The following is a 23,472-nucleotide window of genomic DNA, read 5'->3' as shown; positions in this document are numbered from 1 at the left end:
CATACCGAGGTCCTTCAAGCCCTCTCAGATCGAAATTCGTCCCATCGTACGTCCAGTTTCCTTCATGGTCCGGTCTAGCCCTATGGTCGTGATATCATTGAATTTACAAGTTGACCGCAGTGCGGAAGTTGGCGCCAGCGTAGACGGCCTGGCTGCCGAGCTCCTCCTCGATACGGAGGATCTGGTTGAGCTTGGCAAGACGCTCAGAGCGGGCGGGAGCACCAGTCTTGATCTGGCCAGTGCGGAGACCGACGACGATGTCGGCAATGGTGACATCCTCAGTCTCACCGGAGCGGTGAGAGACCATGACGCCCCAGTTGGCGGCGAAGGCGTCCTTGGCGGCCTGGACGGCCTCGGTGATGGTACCGATCTGGTTGACCTTGAGGAGCAGGGCGTTGCAAGCCTTCTGGTCAATGGCCTTCTTGATGAAAGCGGGGTTGGTGACAGTCAGGTCGTCACTAAAGCTGGTCAGTACATGTTCCCTTGTGTTCTTCTCTTGGCACCAAACTTACCCGACAATCTGGAAGTCAGAGGTCTTGAAGAAGTAGCTCCAGGCCTCCCAGTCGTCCTCAGCGAAGGGGTCCTCGATGGAGACAATGGGGTACTTCTGGGCAAGAGACTTGTACAGGTCGGCGAGTTGCTCGTAGGTGAGCCACTTGCTCTTGTCGCTGTTGGGGTTCTTGAAGTCAAGGTCGTACTTCTTCTCCTCGGTCTTGTAGAACTCGCTCGAGGCAACGTCCATGGCGATCTTGATCTTTCCGGTGTAGCCGGACTGCTCAATGGCGTCGGTGATGAGGTCGAGAGCCTCCTCGGGGGTTTGAATGTCAGGGGCAACACCACCCTCGTCACCAACGTTGCCAGCAGACTGGCCGTACTTCTTCTTGGCAAGGCCCTTGAGCTTCTGGTAGACCTCAGCACCCTGGCGCATGGCCTCGGTGAAAGAAGGAGCATCACTGGCAGTCGTTGTCAGCACTTTGCCCACGGGCGATGATGAAGGCACTTACGAAGGAACGATCATGAACTCCTGGAAGGCCAGGGAGCCACCGGCGTGGGAGCCACCGTTCAGGACGTTCATGAAGGGAACGGGGAGAACGTAGGGCTTCTTGGTGCCGGCAAGGTCGGAGATGTGGGCGTAGAGAGGGACACCCTTCTCAGCGGCGGCAGCCTTGGCAATGGCCATGGAGACACCGAGGATGGCGTTGGCACCGAGCTTGGTCTTGTTCTGGGTGCCATCGAGGTCGATGAGGAACTTGTCAACCTTGGACTGGTCCTTGACGTCGAGACCCTCCTTGATCAGAGCAGGGGCAATGATCTCGTTGACGTTGGCGACAGCCTTGGTGACACCTGGAAGAGTTAGGAGTTTGTTTGACGGCGTCTAGCAGCATTTCCAACGTACCCTTGCCACCCCACTTGGACTTGTCGGCATCACGGAGCTCACAGGCCTCGTGGGAACCTGAGGGAAGAGTCAATATCTGATGTTCCGTTGTCGGGTGGTTGTAAACATACCGGTGGAGGCACCGGAGGGGACGATGGCACGGTGGAGGCCGGTCTCGGTGACAATGTCGACCTCGACGGTGGGGTTACCGCGAGAGTCGTAGACGGAGCGGGCGTGGATCTTGGTGATGGCCATTTTTCTAGTGGTTGAGATTGATGGTTAGTCCAAGCAAGAGGTGGGAGAGGACAGCGGCGTATTTTATAGACTGTTTGGATCGGCGACGAGCGCCAGGCACGGAGTCCCATTGGCGTGATGTCAGACGCCCAGTGGGCTCAATGTCTTGAGGAAAAGCGGCCCCCCCAGCGTATCACGGTGTTGGTTTGCCGACGCACGGTTTGGGTAGCCAGATCTCATCCCACTGGTGACACGGCAAGTGGGCCGGTTGGTGTGAGGGAATAAATAAGGGCATTGACTTACCCTGATGCGAAGGTGATGGCAGATGTTCTTGGATGCAAAGGCTCGAGAGAATTGGGATGAAACGGCGCAGCAGGAGGGCGAAGGACGAGAATTTTGTTGAATGATGGCGGGGTCGCTCGTAGCTTGGCCCGCGTGTTGCGGTAAAGGCGCCTCTCGCATTCTGGACTAGTAGAGGGGCACAACTGCTTCTCCTGATTGGACCCTAACGGGATCGGTACCAGGTTACCGCCCAGTAACCCGCCGGCGACGGGCTCCGACCACCCACCCGACCCGAACCCTTTGACACAACGGGTTGATCATACCGATGACCAACCGTTTTAAAACCCTCGGCCTCCGAACCGTCGTGACACATTCGAGCCAAAAGTCCATGTCATGACACAAATAGAACGCTGATAGCATTTCATCATGGATGCCAAGATCACGACGGGCCAGCTTGGCAGCTCAGAGACCACCCAGCGTAGTAGTCCCACCATTGCATCCCTTCGTGAGGTCCTTGGATGCCACCAAGTGCCTGAGGCGCGAGTCTTGATTCGCCCTTCGCGTCCCCGAAGTTTTGCCAAACATGACTAGCATATACTGCCTCAGGCACACATGTTGACTCACTCGCCGCCTCATTCGCCAAGCCCGCTTGGACCTCTCCGGCCGGCAGCTGTGATGCTGTAGCAGCGCTCTGGTAGAGCTCCTCCATCAACTTCCATCCATCCACCAACGCCCTCCCCGTCTCCATCGCGTCGCCGTTCCTACCTCGAACCTACCTGCTGGTCCGGCAGCTCGCACTCACCTCTCTGCCTGAACTTCGAGTCTTCGGAGAGCCTGCAACAACCTCAACTCTACATCCGAAGCCAACCTCACATCAGCGTCATGGCCGACACCTCCGACCCCGAGCGCGGACGCGCGCTTGAAGAGTACAAGGATAAGCTCCTGAGCTCAAGGGAATGGGAAGCCAGGCTCAAGGCTCTGCGGTTGGAGATCAAGGGCCTGCAGCGCGACTACGACGTGTCCGAGGAGAACATCAAGGCGCTGCAGAGCGTGGGACAGATAATAGGAGAGGTGCTGAAGCAGTTGGACGAGGAAAGATGTGGGCTGCCCCCTTCGCATCATCAGCGCCTATCTCAAGCTAATGGATTGCCCAGTCATCGTCAAGGCATCGTCAGGACCCCGATACGTCGTTGGCTGCCGCTCCAAGGTCGACAAGGCAAAGCTCAAGCAGGGCACTCGCGTCGCATTAGATATGACCACCCTCACCATCATGCGCATGCTTCCCCGTGAAGTCGACCCGTTGGTGTACAACATGTCGTTGGAGGATCCCGGCCAGGTCAACTTCAGTGGTATCGGTGGTCTCAACGATCAGATCAGAGAGCTTCGTGAGGTCATCGAGCTTCCCCTCAAGAACCCAGAACTCTTCCTGCGGGTAGGCATCAAGCCTCCCAAGGGTGTGCTACTCTACGGCCCGCCCGGTACAGGAAAGACGCTTTTGGCGCGTGCTGTGGCGAGTAGTCTGGAGACCAACTTTTTGAAGGGTTCGTAGTGCCTGAATTTCGGTCGAGCTTCTGATTCGCTAACATTGTCGTCTAGTTGTCTCGTCTGCCATTGTCGACAAGTACATCGGAGAGTCTGCCCGTCTCATCCGCGAGATGTTTGGCTACGCCAAGGAACACGAACCCTGCATCATCTTCATGGACGAAATCGACGCGATTGGCGGAAGGAGATTCTCGGAGGGTACCTCGGCGGATCGTGAAATTCAGCGCACCTTGATGGAGTTGCTCAACCAGTTGGACGGATTCGACTACCTAGGCAAGACCAAGATCATCATGGCCACGAACCGGCCCGACACACTAGACCCGGCCTTGCTGCGTGCCGGTCGTTTGGACAGGAAGATTGAGATCCCGCTTCCCAACGAGGTCGGCCGACTGGAGGTTCTCAAGATTCATGCCGGTGGCGTTCAGACCGAGGGGGAGATTGACTTTGAGAGCATTGTCAAGATGAGCGACGGTTTCAACGGTGCTGACTTGCGCAACGTGATCACTGAAGCGTAAGCGTTTTATCTTCTCCGCATATTGCACGAGCTAACCAGTTCCTAGCGGTCTGTTTGCGATCAAAGACTACCGGGACTCGATCAATCAAGACGACTTCAACAAGGCAGTGCGGAAGATGGCCGAGACGAAGAAGCTGGAGGGTAAGCTGGATTACCAGAAGTTGTAGGGGACGTTGCTGGGCTGGGACGGAAGTCGACTTTGAGACGCTGCCGGGGACAAACATGACGATAATTGCATGGTGGCGCACTAGGCCTAGAATCAATGCCTTTCCACGTGCTCATTACGGGTTTTGATTGCCCAGCATCCTCATCGCTTGCTCTGTTCGGCTAGGGACTGAATCTGACTGAATCTGACTGCTACTCGATTTGACATTACGCCAGCTTTGGACACAATACGGATACAAAACTTGGATTTTTCAAGCCTTTGCCGATTGACTTTTCGAAGCCGTTTTCAATCCAGTGCGAACGAAATGGGAGAATTCGGGATGTCCTCTGCGGCTCTACCCGCGCCATGTTGCCGGTTGCCAAGGATATGCGGCTCACGCTTTTAGCCAATACATTTTACCTCGCTTTAAGAGAAGTCTTGCCAATAGCAGTTGTCGCTGGGTATTTGGACGCACTGCAGACGTCCGACTGGCCAGATGCTCGGAAAGATACGGAGCACCTGACGTCCGAATGCTGGCATGTGTGGTGGTAGCGATGATGGTGGTTACCGGAAGCCAACTAATATCCTACCAAAACTTGTACCAAGAGCTCTTGGGAGAGCATCCATCTTGCGCCGCCTCGTCGGGATGCAGCGTCGCCTTGGCCTTGGACTGCGCTTCTTGGATCTGGGCTTTCAGCCGTTCAATCTCCGCTGTCGAGATCAAACATAACAATCAGCGCCCGGTCCGCGATCCACTTGCGTACGCACTCTGCCCTATTCCCACCCGCCATATGATTGTGCGATTCGGACAGCTCAGCGAGCAAGAGAAAGGATGTCTTGGTTGCGGATTGTGTCGGCGGGCTGGTGGCGAGGCGCGCGCACTCGTCCCGGCTACTACTTCTTCTTCTTCTTCTTTCTTACGCACCTTCGGAGTCGTGCCTCTTTTCGATGTCTTCGAGCTTGAGCCAGCCGTAGTAGAGACCTTGGTAGACGATGAAGGCGCCGAAGAAGACCTTGAGAATTGGCGGGCCAAAGTCTTTGTAGAAGTCTCTCTGCGAACGAGGAGCAAGGTTAGCATGTTTGGCAGGTTGGTGTTGTGCGTGGAAAGGTAGGCTCTCACATGCGGATTTGATGCCGGCGGTTCCTGCTGCTCTGGCTTTTTCTGCTGATGTTGTTGCTGCTGCTGCTGCGACGAGTACCCAGACCTCTGCTCGCGTTTCCCCGCGACTGCTTTGTTGACGACCGAAGCCAGCATTGTTGGACGGGCCCATTGTGGTCGCGCAGCGCTCGTGCGCGGGAGCATCATCGATGCAGTTGAGCGAGCGGCGAACATTGTCCAATTGCGCAAAGGGTATGACTCTTTCTTGATGATGACAAGAAGCGGGAGCGGCAGAGGATTCGACGAAACGTGGTCTCTGTTGTCGAGTCGTTGGATATAAAAATGGACGAGCGCGGAGGGGAAGGAGTTGCCGTCGGTCTTCAGTCTCGCGAACGAACATCCCAGGGCCGGGCATCCACTTTCCCCAAGGGACCACCTGTCTATCCGAACCCTACCCAAACGACCACCAACAAACACAGCTCCGCGACTGAGTCGAGAGACGCTTCTTTTTGCAATTGCCCTTATTTTCTTCGGAAATTTCTCACTGCCCCCATACGCTCCTCGACAGCTACAGTCCCGATCCAGCACCCAGCTCCAGCCATCACCTCCGCGCCTCCTCCGCGGACATCGACCTACCGTAGCTCGCCGCACCACCCCGTGTCTCTCTCTCCCTTGACCAAACAACCTCAACACTCCCCACCAACGCAATGGTACTTTCCCCGTCCACGCGCTTTCTCGCAAATTTCCCATGCCTTACACCTCCGTATTCCCGCTCAAACATTCCCCTCGTTTAACAACGTGTTCCCAACACCACCCATCACCTTCGCGCCAAAGACTCTTGACTAACACAGTACGCGCAGGCCCAAACTCCCCAGCAACGCCTCGCCAACGAGCGCTTCGCCAAGGCTGAAGCGGCCAAGCGCGGCAAATCAGCCCCCGTCGTCAAGAAGCAGGAGGTGCAGAAGGCGCCCATTAGCAAGGGCTGGGTCCGTACGTTGACAACCGCTCCCTCCCCTGGCAAACGTTGCAGTGGACTGGCGCGCGAACACACATGGAGTGGCATATTTGAGGGGCTGGCAATTATCTCAAGGTGCACGTTGGCTGACTCGTCCTCCGCATTGCAGTCGTCCTCGCCTTCGTCGTTTGCGGTGGCCTCATCTTCGAACTGCTGAGGCTGTTCTTCTAGGCTTATGAGTGCCGGCGTGGGAGATGTGGCAGAAGCTCTCTACGGACCAAAAAAGGGGCGACATTGTCAGCTTTCAAGAGTTGAATGGGGCTTCTTGTACGTTTGGGTTTTTGGAGTTAAGGGCGATATCCGACGAAGCATTCAAGGACAACCTGGTGCCGCTCTTATGAGGGAAGCATCGAAAGGAGATTTACGGCTAGAGTTTTACAATTCCTCTCATTGGCTCCTGATTCTGGACCGGACTGGACTGTGCAAAGTGACTCGACAACACATTAGAAGGTTGGATAGGCTGTTAATACAAAAAGATTCGATAATCCACCAACGCAAATTCCTACAGTTCGCCTCCCGCTCTAATGCAAACGTTCTAAGATGGGCAAGAGAAACGAAGGGTATCGCGTGGACGAGCCTAATCGTCATCATACTTGGGACCTCCGTTGTGGTACTCCCCGAGCAGAATGTCGTCGGGCGCCGGGCCACGGTCGTTGCGCACTGCGAAGAAGTTGTCGTCAGTTCCGCATTCTGCATTCATTTGAGGACGGAACCTACCCCACTCAGTTTCTACGCGGAAGAAGATCCAAACCCATCGTCTGAACACCTCCAAGAACTCCATCATGAAGATGCCGCCCTCCAAGTCATTGAAGTGGTCCAGGTGTGGGCTGAGCTTGACGCTCCAAGTGCACCTCAGCAAAAAGTCGATGGCAATCACAATGTAGTAGATCTGCTGGGCGTGGAAGAAGCGGTGGCGGCGAAGTCCCCAAGGATGCTCCGGGTCGTTGCGCTCCTTGGACGAAGACAGCAGCGTGAGGTCCCAATCCTTGGTCACATCCCAATAAAAGGAGTACATGGAGTTGACCAGAACGGCGAAGAGCCACAAACGGAAGAGGCCTGCTTCGGTCATCCCGAGTTTGGCCGGATCGTAGCCGCGCTGCAGCGCGCTGAGGATGATGACTGGGAAGGCGCTCGAGTATTTGGCCGCGTTGGCCAGATGTTGGCCTCCCCAGCCAGCACTGCCGATTCCCCCTGCTCTCTGATTGCTTTTCCGCACGCGAACGTATTCAATCAAGCATTGTCGGAATCGGATCAGATAGGGGACGCTGATGATGAAGGGGACCCAGAAGGTTCCGCCGCAGCCACGGTCAGGCTTGGCCGTCGAGTGCCTCGAGCTGAAGAACATGCACAGGGCAACGAAGAGGTCTCCCAGGACCTTGGCGTACGATGTCAGCGCATCGGCGAGGAGGATGTCGCCGAATTTCCCATCCTGAGCTTCGGCAAGTCCACCAATGCTTATCCGTCGGAGGGTTGCGACGAAGCGAGAGCGCCCGGAGCGAGAAATGGCGTGCCAGGGGAGGACTATGCAAAGCACGAGGACTATTAGGTATAGGTTCGGGAGTACCTCCCAATCGACGACCAGGGATGGGTTTCCGCGAGTGAACAGCCAGAAGAAGAGGATGGAGACGACCAGAGGAATGGTGAGCAGCGTCGCCAGTCGATATGTGGACAAATGGTGCGATGGGTGTGTTGCTGAAGACCGCGAAGGGTATCGAATCAAAGAAGGCACATCCTAGAGGGCATCAGCGGCATGTCGTGAAGAGGGATGTCGAGGACGGGGGGACCAACAATGCGAACGAGACGGAGGTAATGGAGATTCGCGCCCCAAGCCCAGACGCCTAGCACTCTATATTAGCACAATTTCTGCTCCAATTCCAGAATTCGCCTACAACCAACCCAAAACTAGTAAAAATGCCACGCGGTAGGGCAGAGGCAGGACGAGACTAAACGAGTCCAGCTCCGGCTCAACACGAGGGTCGCCGTCCATGTTGCGGTCCTCCTCCTAATTCACCGCGCCAAGGAGGGAATTCCGTTGCGCATGCAGGGAAAAGCAAGTCAGACGGGGGATCGAGGGTTCAATGTTGGAGCAGAGATGGGCGCAATGGTTGTCGGGGCTTGAGTCCACGTTCCCCATTCCCCCGGTGATGCGGGCGGCGTCGGCCAGCCGGCCTGGCTGCACCTCACGCAGCCCTTCCGGCCGCCGGGTTAGTCCGACGCGTCCCCCAGACCTAGATCCCTGCTAGTGATGCTACTCCAAAGTCCATGACGCAGTTGGATTCCCTTAGGTACCAGATAGGGATGAGGTGACCACTACCAGCAAGCCGCATGCGCGAATGACATCGGTGTTCCGCCATGTCTTTACAAAAGCAATCCCCTCTGCGCTCACTTTCTCACTATTTCCAAGTCCTCCCACCTTGACACAAGTCCACCGACCTCGATTTCGCCCAAACGACACCAAAACTTCTTGAACTCGCCCTTCTTTCAGACGTGCTTCCAATTGAAGTTCTACACATATCCAACATGTCATTCCTCAGATCCAAAGCTTTCTGGACCGTCTCCGCTACCGTTGGAGCAATTGCAACCATCCCCGCATACAACGGCGTCTTTCACACACCAGCAACAAAGCAAGTCGCAGAGGCCTTTTCTGCCGGCGGAGGAACACACACGCATACCCCTGCCGTAGCAACGCCCCGGGGTAAAAGGAATGAAACTCATCAACACAGAGAAGGCGAGGGAGGTCTGTCAAGTCCGCATCCAAGCATTTCTCGAGACTCTTGGCTAACGACAACGCAGGTCTCGGCTCCAAGCACTTTCACGAGAACTTTGCTGCACAACGGCCAGATCCTCCGAACCCGATTGCCAAAAAATTCAACGAGGCCTTTTTGGGTATGTCGACCCCCTCAGCAGATGGTGTTTTGCTTCGAGTCGTTCCTCTGTCGATATCTATTGACCGCGTAGCCACAGGGAATGAAAAGGGAAAATAGGCGCTTAGCGCTTTTCCCTATTCCTCGTTGCGTTTGCATGAAGACTCTGGCGTTTGGTCCCATTCAGTCATACCGTTGAAGGACGACGACAATTTCCGACTGAGCAGCTTTTAAAGCAACACGGTCCTTTCCATGAGACGATGTCGCATCTATCCATATTCAATCTCACGAAATTTCTTTGCGAGATTCCCTCTGTCTCTTCTCATTGGGGCTAGTGACTGCGCTGCCGGTTTGGCTATCAATTCGAAAAGTTGCACATACTATGGTGGCGGACGACTGCTCCCTAAGCGTCGCTGAGAAGGCGGACAAATGCTCCTTGGGCATCGCTGCAAAGGGAGATGAAAACTAGCAGTGAACGATGTCTAAATTCTTTCGACACCCACTGTGGCGCGTAGATGGACTGCGCAGGCCGGGATGTCCAAGGGCTTACCGTTACCGGACACACCTCTCGATCCACATAGACGTCCACGAGCTCATGTAAGAAGCAGATTGAAAGGTCAATTAGAGAAGTGGTAACTTTTATCTTGGTCCGGCAGAATGGGGAAGCAGAAAAGGATTGCAAGAGAAGCCAGTAAGAGAAGCCAACCGGGGTTGCCAATGAGAGAAGTCGGCCAGAGAAGTCCACAGAAGAATAGCAAGCAAGTGCCAAAAAGAAGACCAAAGATCCAGAAGAACCAGTACCCCCTACCAGCTCTTCAATCCCATTAAAGCTCGGGCTGGTCCGAAGTAGTATCGTTCACCGTCGCAAGCACTCTTCCGTACTCTTCGAGAAGCCTGCACTGTGGCTCGAAGTCCTCCAAGTGATCAAGCTCATAAAAGTCGATGACACCGTTGACGCTTTGGATAAACGTGTTTTGATCCAGGTCACGAATGTCCCGAAGGTAGAGGACTTTGCTTGCTTGCTTCAGCATCTCGTTCTTGTCCTTCAATCCAGTCAGAACAAAGTTGCTCGTGCACTGGTTCATCCGTGAGTCGATCCACTTTATCTTGTCCGTGATGCCTGTCATCAGCTGAGTGAGTTTGAGGAAGGCGCCCCTCATTGTAACCGAGAATCGTCCCAAGTGGAAGGCCTTGTTGTAATTGTGTGCTTCAGAAGTGTCCAAGTCCGCAAAGGTGATGTACTCGGGAACTTCGGACAGGGTGAAACGTACGATGCAGGCAGACATGCCTACTGCGTACCGCAAGCTGCTGTATATCTCAATCTTGGACCCCAGAGCATACCTCGTTGACCGATCAATCAATTCTTGCGCACTGTAGCGCTTGCGGTCAGAAGGGTTATTGATCAATTGGTAATTCTTGAAACCGAAATCATCTGCTGTCATTTCAGGATTTCCGCGGAAGGCCTTGATGAGTGCCTGAGTAAAGCGGTCGAGAGCGACATTGACATTGTTCCTGATAGCCGTCATTTTGCCATCCAGCTTGACCAGAATATCCCGCTTGGCCTTCAACAACTCAACCGTGCAGAGGGCTCTTGCGTAGACAGCATCTTTTGTAAGGATGAGTTGAAGATTATTTGGTGAGCTCGAATTCTCCCTCAGAGTCCGCCTGTCGTCTTCGGATGTTAGGTGCAAAGTCTTCCTCGAATTCTTGACTGGCTTCTCTGATTCCTTGGACGCCGGGTCATTGTCGTCCTTTTGTATTTCATCAAAGCCGCGTTTCCTTTCCGGCGCCCTTCCGTGACCCATGGTTGGGGAAGTGGTGTTTTGCCGCAATTCGTCTGCTCCTAGTTGACCTCACTTTCGTTGCGTATTAGCTCTCGTGGGAGTATTTTGGCTGGTGTGCAAGCACTCACCTGGGAGATAGACAGGCACTTGTATCAAGTGTGTCTATATTTGGGTCGAGAAGAGGGAATCCAGACGTAAAAATGCAATCAATCGAAGTCAATGATGTGAGAGATCAGGATGATTGGGTAGAGAGTGGTTGGGTAGAGGAGAGGGTGTGTAGAGGAGAGAGTGGGTAGAGGAGAGAGTGGGTAGAGGAGAGAGTGGGTAGAGGAGAGAGTGGGTAGAGGAGAGAGTGGGTAAAGGAGAGGGTGGAAGAGGAGAGGGTGGAAGAGGAGAGGGTGAAAGATGAGAGTTGGAAGGTAAGAATATGGAAGATGAACTTTTAGAGGACAAGTGTGTTGGGGATGGGAGTGTGGAGGACTGGAGTTCGGAGGATGGGCACGCAGTTGGACAAGATATAATCGCCTCTCACCGCGTGCACAAGAGCCCCGGGCAATAAACAAGGCCGCTGAATATCTTACCTTTCTCCCTTTCCACTCACTATCCGCCCTCCACTTCTACTCTGTACATCGAGATCTCTTCTTTCGAGGAAGATATTTCCCGTCACCTCCGCAGTTCGGTGCAGTCATTCACCTTACCTATTCACCTCTCATCAACCAACCCACCAAAGTAAGTTGTTCCAGCGGACAGTGCTTCAAGTTAACTAACTTTGAAAGCTCCTCCAAATCTGAACCGCTCGACGTCATGTCAACCACGGCCAAGCCCGCGCACAACACGACCGGCCTCACTGACGGAGAGCTTATTGTTCTTTGGGGAGACGGATACGGCGAGCTCCCGGACGGATACATACTCGAGGACATCCGTTGTGCGCTCAATCGCCACGTTGGGCACGAGTTTGACTTGGAGTTTGTCGATAGGATGAGGGTGCAGATGCTGTACGGCAACTTCCCAGACTTCTGGAGGACTCCTGCGTGGATTGAGTGGAAGATTCGTTGCCAGAAAGAAGCGGCCAATCGCGCTGCGGGCGACACAGGTCTGGATGGCGCGACGCCTAAGTCTGCTGGTTCCTCCCCTAGCTGATGGCATTCCTTTGTGTGCCCATTCTCGGCCTGCTTAAACCTCAGTCTATTGGAACCTTTGTCAAAAACTTCAGCCCCAACATCATTTCTCGGTCCGAAGTTGAAATCAGCTAACCAGACTCTTCTCGGTCTGTGGTCTCAGGAGGGAAAACACAGGCTTCGCAAATTTGGGGCCGTCGAAATCGACTGAAGTTGCTACGAGCACGAGCTCAAACTGCAAAGAGGCACACTGGAATGCCTGGAACAAAGGCGGCTGCGTGGGTTGAGGGTAGAGGAGAGCGTGGTTGCTCTTCTTCAAATGGATGAAAAGTCGTGGTTATTCAATAGGCTCTATGCCTGTCGTGGTAGGAACATCAAGGAGCCTTCTTGAAACATGATGTAGAGCCCGTAACACTTCACAGATCTGTCAGCACGGATGCAGAGGCTTCGAGACTTTTCAGAGATAGCAGTAGGCGCGCACGTACTGGATGAAAATCAGCCTGTTGCTTCCGAGATGCCAAGGGAGTAAGTGAATTCACTGTTCAAGAAGTAACACCCTTCCCGAGCCGGCGTACATCGATCTCCTTGGAATGTTTTCCTCTCCATTTGAATAGACCGGGGTCATCTACAACCAGCCAACACACAGCCCTCCACCATCACTGACCACACTGGCCCCACCGCATTCCCTCGCCACTGGACCTCCCCTTTTTTTCCATCCGTCCCTACATGCCATAATAGTCATTTGAAATCGTCAGAGGAACAACAGAATGAAACCTCAGCATCAAGGGTCGGTTGGGGGCCTCTCTCGAATAGAGGAAACAGTACAGACAAAATGCAAAGTTTCGACATGCAAAATGACCCATGTCATCGCCCAAAATAGCCCCGTGTCATGCATAAAACACAATTGAACTTTGCTCCCCTCCCTGCCTAGCCGAAGATTGTGAAGTGAGTGCTAGCAGCGCTGCTTGGAACTCATGAGCAGTTTACCAGCTGGACGCTGGCAAGTGGCCTCGAAAGAGGAGCTCTTCGACATGATGATGCATAGATGGAGATTCTAATCGTGCTTCCGGGCCCGGAAAGCGTTCAAAGCGCCCTGGAGGTTGTACTGAGTAGGCACGCCCTCAATGCGGTGGGTCGAGTTGATGTTCTTGACCAAAGTGATCTGCCAGCAGGTAGCACCACCCTGGCGAGAGACGATGGTCGAGTAGGCAAGGAAGTACTCCCAAATCTGAATCATATGTCAGCACAACACATTTCGAGAGCGCAGGATGGTGGCTTTCAACTTACTCTGAACCAGCGCTTGCCGTACTTGGCCTCGACCTTGTCGCGGTTGGCCATCCAGTTGCGGTACCAGCGCCACAGCGTCGCCGAGTAGTGGACACCAACGGTATCAATGTGCTTGACCTCGAAACCAGCGCCCTCGAGCTTGTCGACCACGATTCCGAGAGGAGTGGAAGCGTCGGCACCGGGGAAGATGTACTTGTTCATGAACAAACCCCAGATGAGGTCCTCGTACTGCCAGCTCTTGCGCAGACCGGCGATTTGCAGGAAGAATACACCATCGTCGTTAAGCATGTCGTGGACCTGGCGGAAGAAGCCTCCCAGATGACGGATACCAACGTGCTCGGCCATTTCCAGGCAAGTGATCTTGTTGTACTTGCCCTGGGGAACAGGGATATCGCGGTAGTCCATGCACAGAATGCGGCTCTGCTCCTCGGGAATGCCCTCGCGACGCAGGCCATTGTTGCCCCAAGCAGTCTGGTTACGGCCAAGAGTGACACCGGTGACGTGAGCACCGCAGTTGACGGAGGCGAAGCGCGCCAGAGTACCCCAGCCGCAGCCAATGTCGAGAAGGGTTTCGCCAGGCTTGAGGCCAATCTTTTCGCACACAATGGCAAGCTTGTTGTCCTGCAGTTGCTCGAGAGACTCCTCCTCATGGATGTTGGAGATGATGCCAGAAGTGTAAATCATGCGAGGGCCAAGGAACCAGGCATAGAAGTCATCACCGCGGTCGTAGTGGTCGCGAACCTGTTCCTCATCTGTTGGACGCGTAAGCAAGGAGAAAATTTTACTGCGACCAAGGAATCGTATGCATACCCTGGGAGCGAGTGTGCAGAATGACCTCGGGCATCATGCCAGTCAAGAAAAAGATGAACAAGCCCATGGTAAACTTGAAGTTGGCCCAGTCGTGCCTGTACTCGAGGATCTCGAGGGCGTCGCCCTTGAAATCAACCTCGCCGGCGAAGTACTTTTCGTGGAAGGTGTGCATGGGAATCTTGTTCTTGCCATAGTACTTGTCCTTGTCTTCCTCGTTGTTGAACTGAATGTAGTGCTCGACGGGCTTGCCAGGGTAGCGAGCCTTTTCGTTCTTACGAGGGCCAAAGGTCGAGGCCACGGTCCAAAAGGCCATGAGAATAGGAATGGCGCACAGGACAATGAAGAAGAGCCATGTCTTCAGACCGCCACCAACCTTGAAGGTGAAGTAGAGGGGAATGCCTCCGAGCAGAGCAAAGAGGATGTTGTTGTTGAAGCTGTCGCTGCCGGGGCCATCGGCGGGCAGGGGAGCGTTCTTGATGGTAGGGTACTGTGGGCGAGGGGCATTGGTTAGCGCTTGATGAATTTGGCGTGCCAATGGCCGACGTTGGGACGCCAACGGGAAATGGACATTCTTACATTGGTGGTCCGGACGCCGTAGTTCTCGGTGGGGGGAGGGGTTGCGGCAGGAGGAGTCTCGATGAACTCAAACGAGTCCACCGAGTCCGGCTTGAGAGAGTCTGCCATGGCAAAGATGGTGGCAGTCTTTGTCGTGGTGGAGGACAGGAAAAGACTGGCCAGCTTGCTTCAAAAGTCGATTGATTCTCGCAGGCGGTGTCGTGTCGTGGCGCCCGGATGTGCGCGAGCTTGGGCCACCTTCACGGCCACGTTTCAAGCTGCAACCTCATCCTGGCTCTGCCTACGGACGACGGGCAGACCCTTTCCCACGTAGCCACCACCACCTGCACCCGACCCGTCGCTGGCGTCATGCCATTCTCGCGCTGCGCACCGTGTCCAATGCCAATTGATCCTCGCAAATGCTTGATTGATGAAGATGAATGCTTTTTGACGATTCTCTATCGCCCGGCAAGCCACGCTATTTCTAGCCTACCAACCAGAGCCCTGTAGCCGTTCAAGCTTCAACCTTCTGCAGGCGCCCTAGTCTCCTGCAAAGCTTCGCCTTCGTCCAGATTCACCACCCGTTTCTTCTTTTGCTTCTTCGGCTTGGCCTCTTGTCCGGCGACAGCCTCCCCCTCGTCGCCTCCTGACGCCTCCGTCTTCTTGACCTTCTTCTTCTTCTTTTTCTTGACGACCGCTCCTCCGCCGTCTCCATTGCCCGCCGGCGTGACGTCTGGTATTGTCGCGTCTCCGGTCGATGCTCCCGGGGAAGGCTTCTTCTTCTTCTTCCGCTTTACAACCGTCTCTTCCCTCTCTTGGATCCTTTCGCTCGCCCGTTGCATCTCCAGCCGCAGCCTCTCTACCTCCTTCAGTGCCTTTTGCATTTCCGCCTCTTCCTGTTCCCGTCTTTCGACGTCGAGCTGGCTGTTCCCGCTCTCCTCCAGCGAGAGAGCGCTCAACCCACTCGAGTCGACCTCCAGCAAAGATCTCTTTGCCTTTCCTGGGGCCGGTCTTGTCAGTTCGGGCCGCGCTGTTTCGTTTGCCGGCGGCTCGTCCGGCCCAAGATTCTCATCGACAAGGATTTCAAAATTCTTTCTCGCCTTGCGTTTCGGCTTTATCCGGTCCGATGATGTTGCCCGCCCTTCGCTCAGGCGGTCTTTGGTTTCCAGATCCAAATCCATGATCGGGATGGAGTCAATATCCAAGTCGTTGCCATTGCTGTTCTTGATGATGTTGTGCAGCGGAGTCGAAGCACCCGAGTCGTCTTCAGTCGCAATGTAGAAGGGGTCGTCCTTGTGTCTTGCCCGGCGCTCTGCCTTTCTCTTGGCAAGAATGTCAGGGTCAAGGTACTCTTCCTCAGTGGCGTTCCCCTGATAAGACGTCGGTTCTGCACGGGGCGACTCGAGCCGATCTGCGGCTGCGTCTGATTGAGGCACTGGCTTGGTTCGCGTGCTGTAGAATGCCCAAATGTCGTCGTCTTCTTGCACCATGAATGGATCAAAGTCGGCGCTGCGCAAGAGTCCTTGCAGATTCTCGTTTATTGGCGTATCGAGATCCAAGTCCTCGGGTACAGGCACTTTCTTTTGTGCCCCAGGGGCAACTGGATTCAACTCAAGTCCAGTAAACAGAGACGGAATCGCTTGAGTGAGCAGCAGTGGTGGGTCAACAAAGTCGCCACCTTTAGGACCAGCCTCGTGACCCGATGCGGCTTCAGATGCGAGGCGCATGAGTTCCAGGTACTCCACAGCTCGCTCTTGGACCTCCAGATTTGGGTGCATGGCCAGAGGCTCCAGAAAATGGACTATTCTTGCCATCAGAAGCGTCAGAGTGGTCCTTCGCTCCGGCGTCCAGGATAGTCCATCGTCGGCTGAGAGGGATGAAAAGACCTTGGGAACTGCTTGAATGTAGATTGCAAGAATATGGTGTGGGAGATGAGCGGAAGATGAGTGCATCAAGGAGTTGAGAGTCCCTTCGGGATTTGTGAGAAGTGAGGCATACTCCCCGACAATCCATGCAGCGGCTCCCAGAACACCTTGTCCACCTCTTCCAGAAACAGGAAACATTTGCTCCCGTCGGTCCACAAGGATAAGCGATTGCGCAGCTTCGGTGGCTTCCGGTCTGACGTTTCGTACCCGTACTGCTACGTTTTGAAGCTCTTTGCCAATGTCGTAAGAGACATCTTCTTGGTCTCCCATTGAGGTTCCGTCTGACTCGGGCATTTCATCAGAAACGGAAAACGTCAAGCTCGACGCGGGTGACACCCGCACGAGCTGGACCAGAACGTCAATGTACCAGTCAAAGTCATTGATGTTCGCATATGTCTCTCTAGAACACATTTCTAGAATGCTTTGAATGACTCGAATGCGATAGTCTTCGGGTAGCGGAGGTGGTTGATCGGATTTTCTTTCTTGGCGACGGAGTGACTCCTCGGCTTCGTCGTCGTCCAGATCTGCCCTGGGTATTACGCCCTCTTCCGAGCCTCGGTCATTGAGAGGATCGTCCACAGCAGAAGCAATGGGCGCATTTCTCAATTGCCGCATCAACCGCCCGACGATGATCGTGAGATTGTCAGGGTTGACCATTCCCACGACGAGGCCAAGCGCTTGCGTTCTGATGGAAATATCCGCATCATCGATGCACTCGAGGATGACATCTTGGTGGAGAGCTACCAAGTGAGGGTGTGACCTGACAATTTTGTCGAAAGCAAGCAAGGCCACATATTTCACTAGTTCCTCGATTAGCAAGGGGTAAATTTGCTCCACGTCCGAGTAGACTAACAATTTGGGTCACCTTCAACGACGAGCATGCCACGGAGCTTGCCCACGCAGAGTCGTGCAAGGTCCTCCCCTTCTGCGGAGCCTTCAACGCCTTCGAGGATGCCTCCTTGGATGATACCGTTGATACACTCATATAAAAGTGACATTGCCGGTGTTGTTCGGATGATCTGGGTCAAGGGGGGCAGTAGCTTCTTGATCAAACGGGGCTCTAACGGAGTAAGTGTTGCAAACTGCAAATCGTTAGTTTTGGCAGGATATCCTGGGTTTCTCGTGGACCTACAAGCTTGATGATCTTGATGGCCATCCAATTATTACCGCCCTGGACCAACAGGTCGAAGAGCCTAGGTGCGAGGGGAAGGAAGTCTTGGGGTCGGCGCCAACCGAGCTCGCAAACGACGTTCACAATGGCAGCGGTGACACTCGCGTCCTCGTTGTCGTCCAGTAATCTCTCCTTTATCCTGGGCCATGCTGGTCGTAGTGTTTCTGGGTATACCAGGGCAAGTCGGTATAGAGTGACAATCGTCTTCTTCCGCGTTGCAGGATGCGAATGCGTCAAGCGGGGTAGGAGGTCCGAGAGAAGTGAATTCGCCATAGAAGGGTTGATCACATGCGGAATGGCCATCAGAGGAAGAGCTATCGTTGTGGGCTGCGGCGAGTTCAGATCCTTCTTGAGCAGATTTTCGGCGAGCATCAGAACCTCTGTATCCGGCCTGAAGCTTTGTACTGCTCCTAGGTATCCAACTTTCTTTTGCGCGTACTTTTGGGACGACATGACCTCGAGGACATGGAATGAAGCCCAGGACATGTCATGGCCGAACATCTCGAGGTAGGTGAGCTTGAGAAGTGCCGTGGCCTTCAAGTCCATGTCCGAGCCTTTGATCTCCTTGCGACATTCTCGAATGCTTGCCTGGATATACTCGCGCTCGTTGCCCTTGTGATTCCGCAGACCTCGAATGAGGTCGTAGAGTGATTTCTCGAACCTGAGTCGCTAGAGTGTCAGCAAGGTTGTAACCAAGAGAGCGACACACTCACATGGCGATAGTATTTAGTCAAAGAACACTTGTGAGCCCACAGCTTCCAGGCGGTGTGATGATATCGTAGGTGGTCGATGGCGGGGCTGCGTGTTCAACAACATTATGCGCTGGAGGACGGCATCGGGCAAGTTTTGGCGCGGGGCAGAGTCGAGCGAGAGTGAAGAAGGGCGTGGACAGTGTTGAGCGGGAACGGCGAACGCTTGCAAGCGACCCTTGCGGCCAAACCAACTGGAGATGGTTGAGAGTACCGAACCGATGATGCTATCGGGACTTGACACCGCCGATTTGGTGCACGCGGCGGGCCGGGGGCCGAATCAGGTGGCCGCATTGCAGCCAAGATGTCACATGGCACCGGCCACTACAATACCTTAGCCAGGCTAAAACAACATCCCCCCGTACACGTTTTCCAGTTCCAACATTGATTTGATTTCATTGTATTGATAAAGGTCTTTGTGGTATACCAGACGTGTTGCCATGTTTTTCGACGCAACGCACAACTTGTGCCCATCTGACCACCGCCAAATTAGAAAAACATGAAGGGCAATCTAGGGCATCTGAACGACCACTTCCAGATCCTCTGGAGATCCGATTGTCCAACGAGCATGGGATTTTTCAATCTCTCTGTGGCTTTGGACAAGCATGGTGAGCCAAATTTGAGTCACGACCTGTCCCCAACAGAAAACCCAGACCGTTCCGAGCCCCTCGTTTTCCTTGCCGTCTGTGCCTATCCAAGGGTAATTTTGAGGTGTGTTTCGCTGACAACGAACAGCACCAAGACGCCCAGTGGTGATTAGGTCTCTCAATTGTGTCCAGAATTCGTACTGATACTTGAGCCTCCAACCATTCGTCTCGATTATCCAGCAGCCCCGCTCGTCATCTTTGATGTGTCGAGTTTTGGATAACGGGTTAAAATATCTGTCGAGGCTCAAGGATTGACCGAAAGACTCAAGCGTCTGAGTGGATTCATCGAAAACTCCCCTATTCGCAGTCTTGGGAGGGGGAGGCTCGAGCTCAATTGGCAGAGAGGCAAAGTTGAAGTCAGTTGTCGTGTGTTCCTTTTTCGGTGCTGCAGTTTCCGAAGCCTGTTCTTCGTGAAGCCCGTCCATTTGCGCAGAGAGATCTCGGAGCAAATTAAAGGAGTTTCTCGTGTCATCGTGGGGTTGGGATGCATCTACCGACAACTCTACACCATTAGGAGGCTGATCCCTTGCTGTAGGAATTTCAACATTGTGGGTGCCCTCATTTTCGTCGGTGTGCGCCTGCGACTGTTGTGATCCGTGCAGTGGTAATTCGAAAGACATGGTCGGACCCATAACGATTTCTGGCCATAATCCTTGGCTCTTTGAAGAGCCCTGCGAGTGCGAGTTGCTGAGGCCGTAACTATCTCGCAGCTGGGAATTTGAACCATGATTTTCGGGATGTTCAGAAGGTATCCTCGAATGGTCAACTGCTAATTCTTCTGCTGGTTCTTCTGCTGGAGGCGCAGTCGGTGATTGTAGGACGGATGCCTGGGGCTGTCCAAAGTCCAAAGTCGCGGCATCGTCCACTGAAAGACGTCGTCGTTTATGAGACCGACTTTCGTCACAATTCCCATAAACCGAGTCGTGCTGTACCAGGAATGAGCTGGGGATGTAATCTATCAACGCAGCCAAAGCCTGTTGCGTGTTCTCCACGAACTCCTGCGTCCCATTTTTGGTTGATGCTTCCTCGAGGCTTTTCTGAGACAAGCGAAACACAGGACGCTTCTTTGATGACGTCTGCTGTTTGGACCATCGCCGCTTGATTTTATCGGAGTGTTGGATTGGTGTCGTTGAAGTGCTTGTAAAACTTCCGAAATCCGGGGCTGCCCCATACCGGATAGGCGTCTTGTCCTTGAATTTGGCTGACGGCGTGTTCTGTTGCAGGGATTCATGGCCAGGCCCTACTTGGTTCGATTGAGTGGCCGTGCGGAAGACGGCAGCATTTTGAGGCTTTGCGGTTTTCGGTTGCGGGCAATCAAGATTAGAGTGTCCATCTTGTTGATTTACGCCATTCTCCTCCTCGCGAGAATCTAATATTTCCACAGACTGATCTCCATCTAGTGCTGTGCAACTAATTTTGGCCGTGGCTTCAAAGTCGTCTGCGGCCTCAGCCAGTCGCCTGTAATGTTCATCATCTCTGTGAGATGTTGGTGCAGAAATGTGCACTAAGAGCTCCAAGTTTTTCATCTCTAGAATCACGAAGGAGGCGCAGATGAGGTGATGTCAAAAAAGCCATCATTTCCAGAGTTTGAGGTGTAAGCACTGGCCTTGGTGTTAAGGGTAAGTGGGAGCCTTTTGCATGTTGCAGGGCAAGTAACTTGCACTCATGAATGTAACCGGTGATAAAAGGAAATAAGGCTCGAGAAACAAAGACTTGGAATGTTGTTGAAGGGTGAAGGGAGCAGGAAGTGGCGCGGCGTGAAATCCACCGGTAGCCGCCCCGCATCCGATCGAGGCGTCGCTTACTCAGAGCGCGCCAAGATATCAAAATTCCGGTCACTGAACGCGCACTTTGTTCGGCAACACCCTTCCACCCCACCACAATCATGGCCCCTACCTCGTTGCTCGACCTCGTTGCGGCTTTGCCGTCCAGCGATAGCTGGGGACCGCCCGTCTCCAGCGAGACTATGCTCGATGGCGTCCCGTACGCACCCTACTCCAAGGGCGACAAGCTTGGACGCATGGCCGACTGGACCGAAGGCAAGGACCGTGAAGGACGCGGCGGTCGCCAGAATTACGGCAACAGGAACTACAGGGGTGAGTTTCCAGTGTTTGTATCACTTTTGCGACACAATGGCTTTCAGTATTGAAGCTAAACTCCTACGCAGATCAGCAGGTCTACGGCGCGTCCCAGGCGAACAACCCTTTCTCGATCCAGGCTGCCGAAGAGGAGGCCACATTCTCCGTCGTCGACAACACCCGCACTTCCGCAAGGACTCGTGGCTTTGGGCGTGGCGGCGGCACCGTGTTCCGCGGCCGTGGACAACGTGGTGGAGCAGCAGCCCGCGGTGGCAGAGGAACCTTCCAGCGTGTTGGTGGAAAGCCGCAGGGTGGATATGACAACCGCGGCGGACGCGGAGGTCGTGGTGGCAGGCGCTTTGGCTGGAGAGACGACAAGCCTCAGCGCAACAGGGACGCCTCCGTCCAGGTCAAGCCCGACTGGTCCGTCCTGGAGGAGATTGACTTTGCGCGTCTGTCCAAGCTCAACCTCGAGACTCCCGATGGCGAGGACCTTGACGCATACGGATTCCTCTACTACTACGACCGTGTCTACGACAAGGCCCCCGGTGCGAAGACATCCGAGAAGAAGCTCCAGGTCCTCGACCGCGCGGCCTACAATGTCACCACCTCCAGCGACCCCATCATCCAGGAGCTTGCAGAGAAGGACGAGGCCACGATCTTTGCGACAGACAACATCTTGTCCATGCTCATGTGCGCACCCAAGTCCGTATACCCCTGGGATTTGGTCATCACGCGCCGCCGCAACCAGGTCTTCATTGACAAGCGCGACAACTCTACCATTGACATGGTCACGGTCAACGAGAACGCGATGGACGCACCGCTGGAGACCTCGGAGGGCAACAAGGACACCCTCAACAACCCTCACGCCCTCATGATGGAAGCCACCCACATCAACAACGTCTTTCCCCTGCAGGTTGTGCAGGAGTCGCAGACGAACAAGAAGGACATGCCGCACCCCCACCCCTTCTACAACGAGGAAGAGGAGACCGACCCTCCGGCGTCAAAGGCGTACAAGTACCGCCGCTTTGACCTCTCGCTCACCAACGACGACGAGCCCCTCAACCTCATTGTCAGGACGGAGGTTGACGCTACCATCAAGAACAACATCAATGGCGAAGACCAATTTGTCACCATCAAGGCTCTCAACGAATTTGACAACAAGGCTCAGGGCAGCGGTGGTGCTCTTGACTGGCGCACCAAGCTTGCCAGCCAGAGGGGTGCTGTCCTTGCTACTGAAATGAAGAACAACAGCTGCAAGCTCGCTCGCTGGACTGTGCAGAGTATCTTGGCCAAGGCTGACACGATGAAGCTTGGGTGAGCATTACTCGTATTTTTCTTGAGGGAAAATGCTAACATGAACCTCAGTTTCGTCTCTCGCGCGAACCCCAAGAACAACAACGACCACGTCATCCTCGGTGTTCTCAGCAACAAGCCCCGTGAATTCGCCAACCAGATGGCCCTCAATCTTGCCAACGGCTGGGGCATTGTCCGCACTATTGTTGACTTCTGTCTCAAGATGCCCGAGGGCAAGTACGTCCTGGTCAAGGACCCCAATAAGCCGGTCCTCCGTCTGTACCAGGTCCCGGACAACACGTTTGAGGAGGAAGCCGAAGAGGAGGTCATCAACGAGAACGAGGATGACGAATAAGTGCAAGAAACGTCAGGTGTTGTGTAATGTCAGGGCAGAGCAGCAATTCGAATTGCTTCTGACTTACGATTTGGCACGGTGATGAAGTCTCCAGCATGGATCTTGGGGATTTCGGGTAGAAGGGAAAAGCAATGAATTCAAGACTTATATCTTCGGAGCGCTCAGCTTGGACGTAGTGCGCCAAATCTTCGTTCATCTCAAGCTACCAGGCCGACCATCATATTACTCTTGATTGGGAATGTGAAAGCCGCTGGCAAATAGAAGCAGCTCATGAACGTAACAGATTTCCAAACCCACCTCCGCATTCCCTGCTAGCAATCCCACCAGCCGCATCATATGCAGCGCTTATCAGCGATAAGCCCCGCAGCGCGCTTTCTCCGTGGAGCGTGGAAGTGCTGTGAAGAACCAAAATATTGCTACGGATTAGCTGCTTTAGCAGTGTGGATATCTCGCTGGGATTTGTAAGGCAACGATCTGATGCATTTTGCCTACCCGACTGAAGCCGCTGTTTGGGTGCTATAGCATTCCCCAAGTCAATTCGATCTCGACCTGTTCGCAAATATGTCTCCAGCCGCTCCAGACCCCAAGGTTCTCAGTAGCATGGATCCAGAACATCTCTCGCCATAT

The 23,472-nt window shown here is 54.2% G+C and overlaps 11 protein-coding genes across 11 annotated transcripts; 4 read left to right on the top strand and 7 right to left on the bottom strand.

Moving 5' to 3' along the window:
- Window positions 1-103: 103 nt before the first annotated feature.
- J3D65DRAFT_547749 (Enolase, C-terminal TIM barrel domain-containing protein) lies at window positions 104-1,630 on the bottom strand (the record flags this gene model as incomplete). Its single annotated transcript, XM_066796867.1, has 5 exons — window positions 104-458; window positions 513-953; window positions 1,005-1,344; window positions 1,397-1,453; window positions 1,507-1,630. 5 exons carry the CDS (start codon window positions 1,628-1,630, stop codon window positions 104-106), a joined length of 1,317 nt encoding a protein of 438 aa, XP_066658880.1.
- A 934-nt stretch (window positions 1,631-2,564) lies between these two features.
- On the top strand, window positions 2,565-4,498 carry J3D65DRAFT_614319 (26S protease regulatory subunit S10B). Its single transcript, XM_066799194.1, has 4 exons — window positions 2,565-2,990; window positions 3,046-3,432; window positions 3,488-3,944; window positions 3,994-4,498. Exons 1-4 carry the CDS (start codon window positions 2,774-2,776, stop codon window positions 4,112-4,114), a joined length of 1,182 nt encoding a protein of 393 aa, XP_066658879.1. The 5' UTR covers window positions 2,565-2,773; the 3' UTR covers window positions 4,115-4,498.
- Window positions 4,190-5,564, bottom strand: J3D65DRAFT_614315 (uncharacterized protein). The gene is made up of 3 exons (XM_066799193.1): window positions 5,213-5,564; window positions 5,018-5,144; window positions 4,190-4,803 (listed from the first exon to the last, which is right to left on the bottom strand). Exons 1-3 carry the CDS (start codon window positions 5,423-5,425, stop codon window positions 4,679-4,681), a joined length of 465 nt encoding a protein of 154 aa, XP_066658878.1. The 5' UTR covers window positions 5,426-5,564; the 3' UTR covers window positions 4,190-4,678.
- Window positions 5,565-5,939: 375 nt separating this feature from the next.
- On the top strand, window positions 5,940-6,377 carry J3D65DRAFT_664942 (uncharacterized protein; the record flags this gene model as incomplete). Its single annotated transcript, XM_066802800.1, has 3 exons — window positions 5,940-5,954; window positions 6,052-6,181; window positions 6,316-6,377. The coding sequence occupies 3 exons, from the start codon at window positions 5,940-5,942 to the stop codon at window positions 6,375-6,377; spliced, it is 207 nt and encodes a 68-aa protein (XP_066658877.1).
- A 176-nt stretch (window positions 6,378-6,553) lies between these two features.
- On the bottom strand, window positions 6,554-8,340 carry J3D65DRAFT_614309 (EXS family-domain-containing protein). Its single transcript, XM_066799192.1, has 4 exons — window positions 8,103-8,340; window positions 7,995-8,044; window positions 6,924-7,938; window positions 6,554-6,866 (listed from the first exon to the last, which is right to left on the bottom strand). The coding sequence occupies exons 1-4, from the start codon at window positions 8,191-8,193 to the stop codon at window positions 6,784-6,786; spliced, it is 1,239 nt and encodes a 412-aa protein (XP_066658876.1). The 5' UTR covers window positions 8,194-8,340; the 3' UTR covers window positions 6,554-6,783.
- Window positions 8,341-8,726: 386 nt separating this feature from the next.
- J3D65DRAFT_600317 (uncharacterized protein) lies at window positions 8,727-9,190 on the top strand (the record flags this gene model as incomplete). Its single annotated transcript, XM_066797962.1, has 2 exons — window positions 8,727-8,943; window positions 9,000-9,190. The coding sequence occupies 2 exons, from the start codon at window positions 8,727-8,729 to the stop codon at window positions 9,188-9,190; spliced, it is 408 nt and encodes a 135-aa protein (XP_066658875.1).
- An 806-nt stretch (window positions 9,191-9,996) lies between these two features.
- J3D65DRAFT_221445 (uncharacterized protein) lies at window positions 9,997-11,091 on the bottom strand. Its single transcript, XM_066794592.1, has 3 exons — window positions 10,983-11,091; window positions 10,172-10,926; window positions 9,997-10,113 (listed from the first exon to the last, which is right to left on the bottom strand). The coding sequence occupies exons 2-3, from the start codon at window positions 10,873-10,875 to the stop codon at window positions 10,095-10,097; spliced, it is 723 nt and encodes a 240-aa protein (XP_066658874.1). The 5' UTR covers window positions 10,876-10,926; window positions 10,983-11,091; the 3' UTR covers window positions 9,997-10,094.
- Window positions 11,092-13,178: 2,087 nt separating this feature from the next.
- Window positions 13,179-15,029, bottom strand: J3D65DRAFT_614299 (cyclopropane-fatty-acyl-phospholipid synthase). Its single transcript, XM_066799191.1, has 3 exons — window positions 14,646-15,029; window positions 14,070-14,556; window positions 13,179-14,011 (listed from the first exon to the last, which is right to left on the bottom strand). The coding sequence occupies exons 1-3, from the start codon at window positions 14,751-14,753 to the stop codon at window positions 13,251-13,253; spliced, it is 1,356 nt and encodes a 451-aa protein (XP_066658873.1). The 5' UTR covers window positions 14,754-15,029; the 3' UTR covers window positions 13,179-13,250.
- Window positions 14,987-18,400, bottom strand: J3D65DRAFT_221429 (adaptin N terminal region-domain-containing protein). The gene is made up of 3 exons (XM_066794591.1): window positions 17,682-18,400; window positions 17,403-17,631; window positions 14,987-17,349 (listed from the first exon to the last, which is right to left on the bottom strand). The coding sequence occupies exons 1-3, from the start codon at window positions 18,264-18,266 to the stop codon at window positions 15,146-15,148; spliced, it is 3,018 nt and encodes a 1,005-aa protein (XP_066658872.1). The 5' UTR covers window positions 18,267-18,400; the 3' UTR covers window positions 14,987-15,145.
- Window positions 18,401-18,853: 453 nt separating this feature from the next.
- On the bottom strand, window positions 18,854-20,843 carry J3D65DRAFT_614295 (uncharacterized protein). Its single transcript, XM_066799190.1, has 2 exons — window positions 20,778-20,843; window positions 18,854-20,722 (listed from the first exon to the last, which is right to left on the bottom strand). Exon 2 carries the CDS (start codon window positions 20,640-20,642, stop codon window positions 18,981-18,983), a length of 1,662 nt encoding a protein of 553 aa, XP_066658871.1. The 5' UTR covers window positions 20,643-20,722; window positions 20,778-20,843; the 3' UTR covers window positions 18,854-18,980.
- A 158-nt stretch (window positions 20,844-21,001) lies between these two features.
- On the top strand, window positions 21,002-22,845 carry J3D65DRAFT_548339 (eukaryotic translation initiation factor 3 subunit D; the record flags this gene model as incomplete). The annotated part of the gene is made up of 3 exons (XM_066796903.1): window positions 21,002-21,212; window positions 21,284-22,511; window positions 22,563-22,845. The coding sequence occupies 3 exons, from the start codon at window positions 21,002-21,004 to the stop codon at window positions 22,843-22,845; spliced, it is 1,722 nt and encodes a 573-aa protein (XP_066658870.1).
- Between the last annotated feature and the right edge of the window lie 627 nt (window positions 22,846-23,472).

The sequence above is a fragment of the Phyllosticta citribraziliensis genome, assembly GCF_038025025.1.
Source record: "Phyllosticta citribraziliensis strain CPC 17464 chromosome Unknown J3D65scaffold_2, whole genome shotgun sequence".
NCBI lineage: Eukaryota > Fungi > Ascomycota > Dothideomycetes > Botryosphaeriales > Phyllostictaceae > Phyllosticta > Phyllosticta citribraziliensis.
Note: the sequence above shows the minus strand (reverse complement) of the source record. Positions and strands in the feature narration are given on the sequence as shown.